The sequence below is a fragment of the Rhinolophus sinicus genome, chromosome 17 (assembly GCF_057876585.1).
Source record: "Rhinolophus sinicus isolate RSI-liver-muscle chromosome 17, RSI-T2T, whole genome shotgun sequence".
Lineage (NCBI taxonomy): Eukaryota > Metazoa > Chordata > Mammalia > Chiroptera > Rhinolophidae > Rhinolophus > Rhinolophus sinicus.
In genome coordinates, this window is record NC_142517.1 from 38851610 (window position 1) to 38865790 (window position 14181).

Consider the following 14181-nt stretch of genomic DNA (forward strand, 5'->3'; position numbering starts at 1 on the left):
CGAAAGTCCAAATTTATCTCTTTAAAATTAGATTTGTCAGTGCTCTCACAATGTTATTAACATGATGGAAATACAGAGCATAATAAATTCTCATTCTATTTGTGGCATAATTTTCCTGGGATTTAATAGAATGAAACTTGGCCTAATTTGAGTTGAAGATGACCTTCCTTGGCGTCTTAAAACAACTCTTGTAGTGAGTGGCCCTTTGAATCCAAGCCTTTAACTTTGGGTCTTGACTCATGAGGATCAGGCAGAGATCATTTGAGTTGGATACATCGACATACTGATTATTAGCGTAGTCGTTGCCAATTCTAATCCCCTGGAGGTTCTTTAGGACTTGGACCCATCCTGTTCAGTTGAAAGGAACAGTGTCTCCTTCCAAATGGCACTTGTCTTTTTCATTGAACGTATTGTGCTAGGGTGGTTTCTGGTTGTGGGTTTTGGGACAAGTGCACATACTCTTTAGCATATGCATTGATTTCATTAACCACGAATAAGTTTTTATTATGGAATGGCACAAATATTATATGTCCTGCTTGTGGTCAAGGTGAGAACCAGAGAAAGATTTAATTGTGGTTTTAATTGATCCAACCCCCCGTTACTGTGGGCATTTAAAAGTAGAGCTGCCGATATCTGAGTTACACAGCTGTCTTAGCCAGCTATGCAAGTAATCTGAGTCTTAAAACATATTTTGCAACAGAAGCACAATGAAAATTAGTAACTCCACATTTGGTAATTGTTAAAGAGTTGAGTCAATTTTGGCCACTCAGGTATTGAGGATGTGAACTCAGGTCCTTCCTAACTTTTTTTCACCTTAAAGAAACAATGTATGCAGATGACTGTGAGTTAAATCCTTTACCAAAAAAATGTCTCTTGTAAATGATTATGATGTATTATCTCTTTTCTCTTTCGTATTTTCTTCTGCTTTTTACAAGTGAAAAAACAATAAGAAAGTTACTAAATTTCCTTAAGCATCCAAAACACTTAGGGTTTTGCATCTGTGATGTCCTGCTTTATTATGTTTATTTATATACCCCTCAATCAAAAAGCTGAAATGACTCAGATTTCTAAGTATAATTGGCAAATAATACATTTTCAAACTTTCTAAAGGAAACTTCTATTTATTGAGCACCTACAAAGCTCCAGGCATCGAGAGCTTTTATCGACATTATTTAGCTCTTAAATAAAAAGTGAAATATTTTCTGTGATGATAGGATTTCTACTAAAGCCTTCCATCAAGTAGGTGAAAAAAAACATTGTTTTTGATAAATTGACTTGACTTCAACGTATGATTATTAGGAGTTTTATATATGCAAAGAAAAGCAATGCTTAAGTGTTGGATAGACAGAGATGTCCAAGGTAAATCCCTGCCCATAAGGAGTTCACATGGTGGGATATGAGTGCAAGAGACAGATGCATTCAAGCAAATCATGATGTGGAAGGCTTAAAGATTGATGCTGTGCACAGAGTATTGAGGAGGGAAAGAAGAATGGCATCTATTGTACGCTTAAAATTAAATGAACAGAGAAGGCTTCTGAGAGAAGGTAACAGGTTGGGTGAGTCTTAAAATTTAGGGTCCTAATCTTAACAGTCTCACGCAAGAGAGCCTTAGGATGGAGATGAGTGATACGGACTCAGGAATGGATGGAAATCAAGGATACAATCTCTAAAGCACAGAAATGGGCCTTAGGTCTTTATCCAAGTAAATGATGCCTCTTTCTGTCCTGGTACTTTTTTTTTTTACACACATGGCTCTTTTTTAAGTTTGGGACTGTTTCACAGTAATAGTAGGGATCCCAAAGGGCATCTTGTCCAAATCCCTGCCTCAAACGAAATCAGCCTAGAATTCAAACAGATCACCTGGACTTGCTTTGTTGAACGTTTTTCCCCCTTGAGCAGGACGTTTGTTTCCCAGACTTTCAGATTCCTGGTCATTGACTGCATATTGATGCAGCAGCCTCAGAGCTTTATGTTTACAGGATTAAGTTTATCCCTAGCAATTAGATTCTAATCACTCAATCATCATTTTTTTCTGGAATTACTACAGTGTGCTAGGTCTTACGAGGTATGTGGCCTACCTATAAGGAGCTCATCTTTCTGAGAAAATAAATTAACGTGAAACAATGAGCACATAGCACAAGAGAATATTTAACCTCAACAGAAAAACAAAAATTATATGAGTTTGGCCCCAGAGAGATGACGGGTATTATTCTTAGCAGATCTAAGACAGATCTGCATGTCTTCAGTTTCTGTGTATGCAAGGAAAATATATTCCCAAAGTAAACATGTTCATAATGCCGCGTTGACCTAATGCAGGGATTAGAATAACAAGGTCAGTTCATGGATTTGAAGGTTGTAAGGCTGTCCTGATGGTTTTGAAGATGCCTGTGTGTGTGTTGTTGAAGTGAAATGTTGTGCTGCCCTAACAAAATTTGAGTTGATGCTGATTCTCGTCCTGACCCCCATGGGTCCATGTTCCCGATAATAGTACACAGCACTGAGGCAAGAGGAACTTAAGTTCCAGGAATGCATTTATGGTTAATCTGTTGTTCAGGGTTAGTCAGACAGACAATGTATTTTAAAATAAGGCTCCAGCAAAATGGGGTGAGGAAAGAGAGCTTTAATAAAGTGGATAATTACCACATGCTCTCATGTAACTCGGCTCTTCTGCTGTGACACTTTTGCCTTCAGCCAAGCGCCTTTGTGTTGTGTACATGACTGCCTGTTCACTGTTAGAGAGGGACAGAAAACAATCTGCATAAATAAACCCTGAAAAAATAAACACCAGGCAACTAACAAAAGTGGTCCGGGTGTGTGAGAGCACGATGGGAGGAGTGGACTTCCTTAAGGTACACCTGTTACAGCGCAAACGCCTGCTTCTGTTGCTCAGGACACATTGCTGAATTACATGAATAGATGTGAGGAAACTGGCCCGGGGCCCACAGGAGACCCTCAGGAGGGACTTCCTTTGCTTCTCTGGAATCGTCCCTCATTCACATAATCACCCTTGTTGGATAAATGGCATTTTTATATTACCTTCAGTCACCAGAAGGCAATTGTCATTCTCAACCAGGGTGTCATGTCCCGTCACTTCTTTTTGCCTTAGTTTCTCCCTCTGCAAAATGGAGCTAATGATGTCTGTCTCCAGTTCCTGATTAATGGGGGAAAAGCATTTTTATTTCTTAGAAAAAGGAGCATAAAAATTCAGCCTACAAAATAAAGAGTATATCCAGCTTAGTCAATTTCAGGATGAACCATCTAGGCACAGGCAGAGGTGAGGGGTAGTGAATGAACTATTTGACCTCTTAATTGGACCAGAAGTAGAATTCAGATTACAGGTTCCTCTTCTGTTTGAAAACGGAATTTCTATCTATCTAAAAATAAATAACCAGAAGAGATTTGATTGCATTTTCCTCACCATTTTTCCCGAACCAGGTCAGATAGAGGCAAGGCTACTAAAATAGAGATAGGCAAACAAATTTGGAAAACTGGGAAGAGCATCTGAGAAGATGAGACTCATTGAATGTATTTGAAACAAAGAAGGAGAATCGGAGGTTTCAAGGGTCTTTGGCAGCCTTCAGAGGTCGGGTCATCCTTTCTTTGAATATAAGTAAATCTCGTTTTCATATATCAGTAACTTAAGTACAGTTTGAACAAAAAAGGAATTGAAAACAGGCATTTTCTTTCAGTCTACGTAAAGCGTTTCATCAGTAGCTACAGTGATGTTTTATTCCTTAGGAGCATAACGACAAAGCATTGTAGCCTCATCGCTCAGGAGCCAAAAGGCCCACATGCCACTGTGGACGTGGTGTAGGAACTTAACTCCTTTTCTCATTGGCCTTTTGGAAATCGCTCTTGGCACTTTTGTGCTCAGTCTTCAAACAGGGACTCTCATTAACATGAAAACCAGTTTAGGAAATGCACCTTCCCTGCCTCAGGCGTCCCCACAGGATGCCATCTGCTTCTGCATAGACATGACAGGACTCGGTGTTCTTGGTGGATTGAGGCACATACTATTCATTCCTGTTTTGAACATCCTCCATTCCCAAACGTTACTAACATAGGAAATACACACACACACACAAACACACGCACATGCAGAGTCCATGGAGGAGCCCAGGGAAACTGAGAAAAAAAATAAAGGCAATGACGTGTCAAGGAGTATAGCTGTGCTGAGCTCACTAACAGTGGTTATTGTGAAACATGTTTTGAAGCGTGCCATTTGCAGCTTTTAGTTCACTACAGGCCATTTTAGGTCAGCAGGTTGGATCATTTTGAGTTGATATTAATGGGCTGTCGTTAGCCTGTAATGGCCTAGGGATCATAAGGTAGCAAACAGAAAAAAACGTTAACATTATCTCTTATTTTCTACTGCAAATTTAAGTTGTAAGCTGTCCAGAGCATGCTTGGATGTATCTTTTGAAACAAACCTGTTTTTGAAGAAACACATTTTAAAATTCTTTATACATCATCATTTTCCTCTAAAATGATTTAAAATAAAGAAACGTTTAAAGATGTAACATGTCTGGATTTCTTCCTTCAGTTGCACTTCAGTGCAAAAAAGTCATCTTTCAGAATGATAAAGCCTCACATACTGAGGTTAAAAGTATAGTCACCCCCTCGATTTCTTGAAAATGTCAAGAATCTGTTGTTTTGCCTTTGGAGTATATATTTAATAAGAAATCATAGAATTCGTCCTTCCATTTGGATCTCATAAAAATTTCTGCCAGATGAACAAGACAGTATTATCCTAGGTGTGTGGAAACTCAGCCTGCGGAGTTATCAGCTTGTCCAAATTCACGGTGAAGGTAACAGACTCTGCATTGTGGCCAAGGTCTTTGCACCCCTCATGGAGTACTCTGACAGGCAAGCAGAATGAGCAGAATCATTTTGTATTCACAGATACGTAGAATGCCTTTTTTAAATCACTGATAAATTGCCAACATTAAAACCCTTGTGTGCTTGTTACCATCTGAGTATTTAGTTTGAAGAAGACATTATAGTCAACACTGAGGAAAGTCAGAGACAGAGCCACAAAAGAATTCATTTAGACTGTAAACTTTCAATGACCCAGCCAACCTTCTGCCTTGTTTATGTTTTTCCTTCCAAGAAAATATTTTTTTGTACCAGAGAGCTCTTCTCTCCATTTTTCCTTTCTCTAAGTAAAAATGCCCAAATTTCCCTTAATGAGCAGCACTTGCGTGGAACCAGCTGCTCTCATTTCCATCTGTTTTGAGCAGCAGTTCTTGGCCTGGGCTCACCAAGACGGTGGATGGGGAGGCTTCCTCCCCAACGCAGGAAAGCCTAAGGGATTGTAAGTGAGGATACATTCTGGGGACATCCTTCAGGCCTCTCCAACGTTGAGAAACAGGGTAAATCATTCATGAACCTTGGTGCTGTCTTATTAATAACAAGTGCTAGGCATTTTGTAATGGGTTCTCCCTGCATTATCCCATTTGGCCACAATAACCTCCTGAGGGGTAGGGATTGTTATCATTCCTATTTACAGAGGAGGGTACAGCTTACCTGGCTATAGAGCCCAAGATGACCAGGCAGTTGAACCTGAACTCAAACTCAAGTCTGCTGACTGAAAGATTGTTATTACCCACTGACCCTTCGGTCTGCATGCCAAGGGGGCAGCACCACAGTGGAGACCCACAGATGTTTCCAGACCTGTCCTCTTACTTGGTCTTCACCAGAGCCCTGGGTCATGTGCAGCAGGGATTGTGGATGGAATAGAAGACCCCTCAGAGGCACTCCCAAGGAGCTGTGATACCACAAGGAGTCCCTGTGGCTACATAATGCCTCAGCCTGAACTGATAAATTACTTGGTGGCTTTGTTGCACACGTACTGCATCCTAGGGACCATGCCACCTGTTACACACATATTCCTTCTTTGCGTTTTTATAACACAGGAACATTAATATAATAAAAATAACAGAGTGAACATTTCGTTTTTTACTCCCAAGTCACCAAATTAGATTAATTTACTTTAGAGTGAGCTGTATGTCTCCCACAGGCCACAGCAGGTGTGGCAGAACAAATTCAGATGGACCTGTTCCTGCTGGATGTGAGCCGGTAATGGCCCAGTAACCTGGAGAGAGGCCTACGAGGCAGGAGTTGGGAGCCACAGGGGTCCTCAGGGCAAGGTGGCCTGCCCGGAATCCCTGAGAGGTGACCTGTGGCACTCGTGGGACAGTCTGGGGCAATTGGATACCAAGTGTTGAACTCGTGCTATGTCTTGGGCTCAGTTCTGGGGTTTTTACCCACATTTCCAGATTTGACTCTTGAAACAACCCATGACGTGGACACTGTTCCTATTTTGCAAATGGAAGAAACTGACGTTTAGCAAGGGCGAGTGATTTGGCGGTAAGGGGCAGAGCTGAGATTTGTGCCCTGTCTTCCTGGGTCCAGGTACCTGTGCCCCACCACTTCCCACCAATGGTATCTGGAGGGAGGTGGAGGGAGAAGGGCAGGGTGATCCTGTCTCCCCACAGATGGGAGTGGCCTCAGAGGAAAGCTGATCTCTCCCCATTAGTGTATCCCTTGTTGGCTGGGCCACACCCACCCGCAGAATTCAAGGGTTAGATGTCTCAGTGAGAGTTGTTGTTGGTTACCATCTTTTGCGGGTTAGGCACCCACATGTTCTGTGTGCTCCACATTTCCAGTGGATTTCTTCTTACTCTGAATCTTGTCCCTTCCCAGGCTTGGGCAGTGAACGCCAAGGTAGTAAGCGTGGGTCAGGACCTCAGGACGACAGCATTCCTGCCAGCCTCTGGAGGTGACTGCTGTCCCAGGGTCTGTGGTGCATGAGCCCGTGGTCCAAGCTCAGAGCCTGGGTACTCCAGATAGGGAGAGGGAGAGGTGTCAGAAAAGCTGCAGGGCAAAGCCATGCTTTAAGCTCTGAATCCTTGGTTGCATTTGAAATCAGTCTTCAATCATTGTGTCTTAGGACCTGTAGCATGTTTAATTCTATCACCAAAAGCCTCTGGCTTACTTATTAATGAATTTTAAAATGAAGTTGGTCTTAAAAAAAAAAAAAGGTTTAAGAGAGAAAAAAATTAAACAAATTTGTAAAACAAATATTTGATGAATATTTTTAATCTGTCCCCCAGTGCTTCTAGCCACAGGGTATGTTAGCCTGTGATGCCTCCAGGAGAGGCCACCGTGCAACTGGCATAAATCAGTGGCTTTGAAAAAAAGATTCTTTCTTCTCCTGCCTCTTGGAGTGATGGAAAATAATTACAAAATTAGGGTAAAAGAGGGATTGTATTCTTTTGGTGTTGGCTTACCTGCGTTTTATTTTGTTTTGATTGGCCTTCATTGTTTGAACCAGAAGTTAGTGTCAACACATGCAGAAGGAAATTTAGGATCCAGGATATTTATCTGAGGCCTACTTGTGGAGGGAATGTTTCATGAGCTAGCACATTGAGTTCCACCAGGCTGGTGAACAAGAAGCCCACCCTTCACTGACAGTTCCCAGTGTGAGATGGAACCCACAGCCAATGAAGTGAGGCCGGCTCTGGGGCCTGGTGTGCAGGGCTGCCTCTCACCACACCGCTGACCCTCTACCTAGGAGAAAAGACAGTGATGTAGACGGTCTCTCAGAAGAGAGAGTCGAGTTTCTTTTTTAAAATCCCATCTTCTCAGCATTGTAAAAATGATTATAACTAACATGTAGTGAGTGATTATTACAGGTCAGGACTGTTCTAAGCGCTTTCCTTTTATTAACCCATTTCAACTTCACCACAGCTCAGTGAGGTTAAGTTCCGTCATTTTCCTCATCTCACAGAGGAGAAAAGAGGCCCAAAGAGATGAGCTAAGTAAGTTGCTGGTACCTAATAGTATGCAGTGCCCATGCCGGTCACAGAACCCGCGTTACGGAGAACGTACCCAGGACCTAGATGTGTGTGGCAGAAACCACCAGTGTTACCCCTTACACTTTTTCAAAAATAAAACCCTTGAAATTAGACTGAAAGTGCCAAACTGGCTGGTAATCATATGAAGATCATATTTCCAGAAGCCTAAAGTTGTGAGGTGAGATTTTATGGAGGATTTTATTTCCATTTCCTGGTTGATAAACTGACTTATTGGTAGAGTTTAGCTAGAAACTCTCTACTGTTGCATTTAATAAATTTCTTTGTTAAAACATTAAAATAACATGAAATTAGAAATAATACGATAAGTCATTTCCATATTATAAACCGCATTCATACCAAGTCTTTCTCATCTCTCATATCCCACAATCTCATTCTTGCAGTTCTCTTTCTGCTCTTAGCTCTTTATTTCCTTAAGACGAACGAGGGTAAGGGAAACTTTTAAAGTGAGAAAAGTATGAACTTTTAAACAAAGTGCAGACTTGCTACCTCTGCCTGTCATGGCTCCCCATGGGGTGAGAAGGCAGTGGGTACAACCGTCTTGCTTCATTGCTCAGCTCCTAACCCATGTGTCTCCCTTAGGACATAGGCCCAGGATGACAGTACCTCTGTTTCTCTCCCAGGGCCATTCGTGTGAGATTGACAGTGTCCATCCTTGGCTATCTTGGAATGTTAATCCCCAAACTCTTGGGATTCCTGATGTCTTGCCTCCCCAGCCCCATACCCCTGGCACTCAGGAGAGAGCCTGTGTCATACCCAGCATCATCTTCCCTGCACTTGTTTCTCTGTACCTGTTAAGTGATGTGACACAGGCATGAGCCACCATCTGTTTTAGCTACTTCCATACACATGTTGAGAACAAAAGAAGAGAGAACTGTCCTTCCCCCTCAGAATTTCTTCCCATTCTTTTTCTGGGGGATAGGGAGGTCAGGCTAAGCAGTGATGGCGTTCATCAGAGCAGCAAGCCGGTCATGATTTATTATTTCCGGAGCAGACAGTGGGCTAAATGACAGGACCAGTCAGAGACATGTATCCCACTGCCTACCACAGATACACTGAACTTAGTTTCAGAAGGAAATACTCTCCTTAGAGCAGGGCATGGCAGGGAGACTGTGCTGTTGCTAGGGGTCACCTCCAAACTCCTATAAAAACCGGGCTTTATTGTAAGTGTGTGGGGAAGTTTTACTTCTCACACCATGACTTCCGTTTTGTGGTCTAATTAAGGGCAATGACTCCAGTTAGAGATTCTGGCTCAGGTGAGGCTGAGTTAATAAATAACTGTTTGCCTTTAGCATTAGCAAGGGTATTTTCATTAAGGTAGTGATGTGTCTAGAGCACTAAATAGGTTGCCATGGTATTTGTGGGTTTCAGCATGGACTCTGGCTTTCCCTGAAATTAAAAATGTTCAGCCTTTAATAAAAGGTGCTTCCTTATAGAGCAAAGCAGAGGAACATTTAATAGGTGAAATGGCTGTGGCTCAGGAACTTGATTGCAAAGGCTGATGAATGCATGGATATTTTAAAATAAGTATTGACTATGACAGGGTTTGTTTAAAAAAAAAAAAAAAAAGGTTGTTTAATCTATATCTGTCCATCCAGACTGTTCTCTAGCACATGGAGGAGCTGCCCACACACGAGACCAACTAACCCACAGGGATTAGATCTTATTCAGCTTTGAATCCACAGAGCCTAGCACACAGCAGATGTTCAAGAAATGTCTGCTAAATGAATGCATGACTTCTGCCTACCCCTTAGGCCAAATCAGCCTAAGAGTCAGACATTTTGATTTTTTTTTCTGTCACTGATCTACTTCGAGCCATAGCTAAAGACAGTGAATTGTCCTCAAATACTGTGACAAAGCAGTGGAAACTGGGAGAACCATGTGGCCTTTCTAGGAACAAGGCAGTTGTTGGATTCACTTATGTAATGGTTCTCAAAGTGTCCCTGGACCAACGGGATTCATCTCCTGAATCTACTAAAGATCCTGGATAACTTATGGAAAATTATTTCCAAAATTTTACGATTAACCAAGAAAAGACAAATAATGGCAGTATATTATAGTTATACCTATAATCTATAATCTAGTTTCATTGTTTTTTCAAGACCCTGGGGGAAAAGAGGTGAAATGTAAGGCCTTATTTTTTAATCTCATGCCTTCTATGCTTATGTCTCATGGAAATATTAATTAATTAGAGAAGTACAAATATTTTGCCTTGGTTCAGATGGGAGAAGGATCCAGAAGCCACTCGTCTGAACTGAAATAGCCCATCTGTGTTATTTTTCCTCTTATTTTGATTAACCTGATAGATGATTCTGAGCAAAGGCTTTTTTTCTTTTTACATATTTTGTCAAAGATTTATAATCCTAAATGTCGTCGTACTAGTTTGGGAAAGGAGCTTTGAGAGCTCTTGGGAAGATGAAGGTTAAAATTTAAGAATTTTCTAGCTAAACCTCAGTAATTTAAAAAATTCAAATAAAGAGGACATTGTATTTCTCAGGCGCCCAGTTAACATTAACTTTATTGCCTAGTACATACCGTGTTTCCCCGAAAATAAGACCTAGCCGGACAGTCAGCTCTAATGCGTCTTTTGGAGCAAAAATTAATATAAGACCCAGTCTTATTTTACTATAAGACTGGGTATAATATAATATAATTATAATATAATATAATACCCAGTCTTACTTTAATATAAGACCGGGTCTTAATTTTTGCTCCAAAAGCCACATTAGAGCTGATTGTCCGACTAGGTCTTATTTTCGGGGAAATAGAATAGTAGAAGGTAGGTTAACAGTATCATATTCTATAGGTATTATCATTATGAAAAACTTGAAATTTCTTTTTTTATTAGTAAATAAAAGCATGAACAACTGATAATTCTAGAATCTATAGCATAATTAAAGGGATCTTATTATAAGCTTTATATGTGCTTAAATTTGTGTTTGCCTTTTATGTAACAATATGTTAGACATTAAACTTAACTATAACATAGCAACTGGTTGATTATTAATTCAGACTGTATGAAAAGCATTTACCACATCGGCCTAATCTGCTCCACTAGTTTGTATCATAATAATTTCTTGTCAGTAATACAAAGGCAGGTTGCTAATGGATTCTGCTCCTTCCTCTAGGTTTAACTCCATCTACAGAGGACCCAGCCACACCTACAAGGTCCAGAGACTGACCGAATTCACGTGCTACTCTTTCCGAATCCAGGCAGCGAGCGAGGCTGGGGAAGGGCCCTTCTCAGAAACCTATACCTTCAGCACAACTAAGAGTGTCCCTCCCACTATCAAAGGTTTGTAGACAGTGTATGCTGGCACAGTCTTCTGCGAGAGGAGGGAGATGTTGGAGCTTAGAAGAGAAAGTACAATGCTCACTCTGATTATACTTTCTAGTAGTTGTAATATCAGCAAGATAGAATCAAAAGAACTTTCTAAAAGGAAAGGTTGGAAAATGGATGTTGGAGGGAAATGAGGGGCCTACAATAAAGACTTTTCTCAAGTATGTATAAAGGATTATTACAAATAATTTGTACAGACCAGCAGGTAGATGGACAAGGAAAAGAAACAGACCAGAGTGACAAACTTTGGTTAGAAATGAGGGTGAATTCCTGATGCAGCACTTAATGACAGTTTACCACAGAAGTTTTGAAAATATTCCTTCCCAGACACATTCAGGAGGAGCAGAGGTTGGCATTCATCTTTGAATGCTCTTGGTGCCTAGAGATTCGAGGCTGATGTGGGCTCCTGCAGCAGCCTGTCCCCCAGCCCTCAGCTGTCACCATGGAGAGAGCCCTGGGACGAGCCCTGCAGCAGTGGCCTGTTCTCTCCCTGAGAACTCGTCTTGTGGTTTGTCAGTGACTAGTTTACTCTCTGCCTCCTTCCTGGGATCAGGGAGTAAGCCAACGCCGCTCCAGTGGGTGGGTCTGCTGAGCCCTCATCTCCCGTTTCCAGCCACAGCATTATGCCTTCTGCACAGCTGGCTCCTGTGGCAGAGCAGATAGCCGCAGGCTGACGCTGGCTCGGCCCTTCCCACCCAGCCTCTGGCCTAGACCCAGCCCCGGCACGGACTCCTGAGCCTGCACCCTACTCTCCCCAGCAGTGTGATTCTTGTGTGGGTCCCTACCGCTTGCCCTTGAGGGGGTAGACAGCTGCTGCCCAGAATGACCCTGAAGCTGATGGATAGACAAGTAGCCCGCCTGAACCAGGTTTTACGTGGGTACAAGTGAGGGTTTGCTATGTTATTTGGGTGGCTAGGGTTGCGAGCACAACCTGTAAAAAAGTCCCTATGTGTGTGGCCCCAGGAGCGAGCCCACCTGACTCCCTGCTTCCACGTGGGGGAGCTATGTCAGCTCCCACCAGAGCACAGAGTTCATTCATTGTAGGAGTCATGGTGAGGGGACTCCAGGACCTGGGGCTGAGTCTAGCTTGAATGCCGTGAAAGTTTCCCATAGTTCCTTGTCGGGTACTTTATGGTAAGTACCTTCCCCACTTGCCGTGCCCCTCAGCGGTCCAGAGCTTCTCTTTGGCAGTTGCTTCTTCTTGTGACTAAGAAACTAGTATAAATGGATGGACACGTGCGAAGCCCTGCTGGGTCACATGGGAAGTAAATACCCCAGTTCTTTGGTCCAGCTTTGCCTTTCAGCTGTAACACAAGGGATTCCTGAGCACTCTGTGATCTATAGGTGTGTGGTGACAGGGAAGTGTGCCACTTTACCAGTTAGCAAACCTCAAGGGTCTTTCTGGCACTAATTTTGCCTCTCAAAGTAATTGTTGGGAAAATTCATATTGTGGCAAACAGAACACAGTGATGGCTCTTGCGTTTCGTGGTACATTTACTTCAGGACAGTTTCCTCACATGACAACATGATCAAGTCTTCCTCTCAGATTCAGGAAAGTGTTGTCTTAGCTGGAGGACTGTCTCATCTGATTAGATTCCTTATTTACTTTTTCCATAAATTATTTGGCATTTTGGCCAACTAATTCCAACTTTTTTTTTTAAAGAAAACCTTTGTTTTTCTGAAGCAGTATTGTACAGAATTACAAGTAGAAACAATTCTCTCTAAAGAATTAATTTCATGTAGCTAGAAACTAAAGAATAAGGGGGTTCAGAGAGAGCAGTTACATATTCTAGTTACAAAATAGAAAAATAAATCTTGAATTAAGCTGTAGAGATGTAGCATAAGCTATGAGAAAATATTTTAAAATTCTGTTAGGTGCTTTGCTACAAACTAAGACAATTTAACTTCAAATCAGAATGATGAGTCTCGTAGGTGAAAAATACACTAAAAATTACAAATATACGATAACTTAATTTTAAAGGCTTTCAGTGCTGCCCATTCTCTGGGACTTACTTCAAATGTCACCTGCTCTTAAAACCTTCCTTAAACTCTCACACAGTGTGACTTTTACTCCCCTGGAACTCCAAAACATTTTATTTGTACCTCTCATTTTAATCTGCCTTCCATTATTTTTTGTGCTTGTCTCTTACTTTCCTCTCCCCTTCCTTCAGTTAGATCTTCATTTCCTTGAAAGCCGGGTGTATTACACCTATGTTTGCATTCCCCGAAGTGCCTAGCTCTCAGCCTAATCATAGAAGGTTCTCAGTAGCCATTGAAAATACGACAAAAATTCGATCCAGGCCAATTAGTTATTAATAGGATAACGAACAAAGGATTTTTCAGCAATGACATGCTAGTCGTGGAGTGTTCTCTGGGTATAGGGAGGGCACCCTGCTGGTTTAATAGGAGGCGAGGCAAATAAACCCCCCTCTCAGGGCAGCCTCAAGCACTCTGTCACTCTCTCTAATATCACTAAAACATCGACTGTTAATGTGATACTTTCCATTTTGACCTTAGATGTGTGGATTTGTGTTTCAGCACCCCGAGTAACACAGTTGGAAGGCAATTCATGTGAAATTTTATGGGAGACGGTACCACCAATGAAAGGCGACCCTGTCAACTACATCCTCCAGGTATTGGTTGGAAGAGAATCTGAGTACAAACAGGTGAGAACCAGCGTGCATGACACGTGCGTGGCTTATCAGAATCAGGCTGGCTCCTCGCCTCTACCTATTGCCATGAATGATTCAGTGACCAGGGAGCTACATTTTTCTTAAAATCAGTCGTGGAAACTGCAGAACATGCATCCATTACCTAGTTCTTTAGGGTATGTAAGCCCTAGTGTACATTTTATTTTGTTACGTGGTAGTTGGTGTTCATCTTAAATTTTCAGATTTCAAGCATAATCTTGTCTTTTAAAGAGTTTCTAAGTTCTGTATTTGTATTTGATAATGGCAGTGATGT

General features: G+C 41.8%; 1 protein-coding gene across 2 annotated transcripts in view; it reads left to right on the plus strand.

Moving 5' to 3' along the window:
* The window catches only part of FNDC3B (fibronectin type III domain containing 3B), a 320977-nt gene that overhangs the window by 294159 nt on the left and 12637 nt on the right, over nucleotides 1-14181 (plus strand). For both annotated transcript variants that reach the window (XM_019735100.3, XM_019735095.3), the window contains exons 24-25: nucleotides 11006-11172; nucleotides 13756-13883. In XM_019735100.3, coding sequence (XP_019590659.3) covers nucleotides 11006-11172; nucleotides 13756-13883 — 295 coding nt within the window. The remainder of the gene's footprint in view (nucleotides 1-11005; nucleotides 11173-13755; nucleotides 13884-14181) is intronic.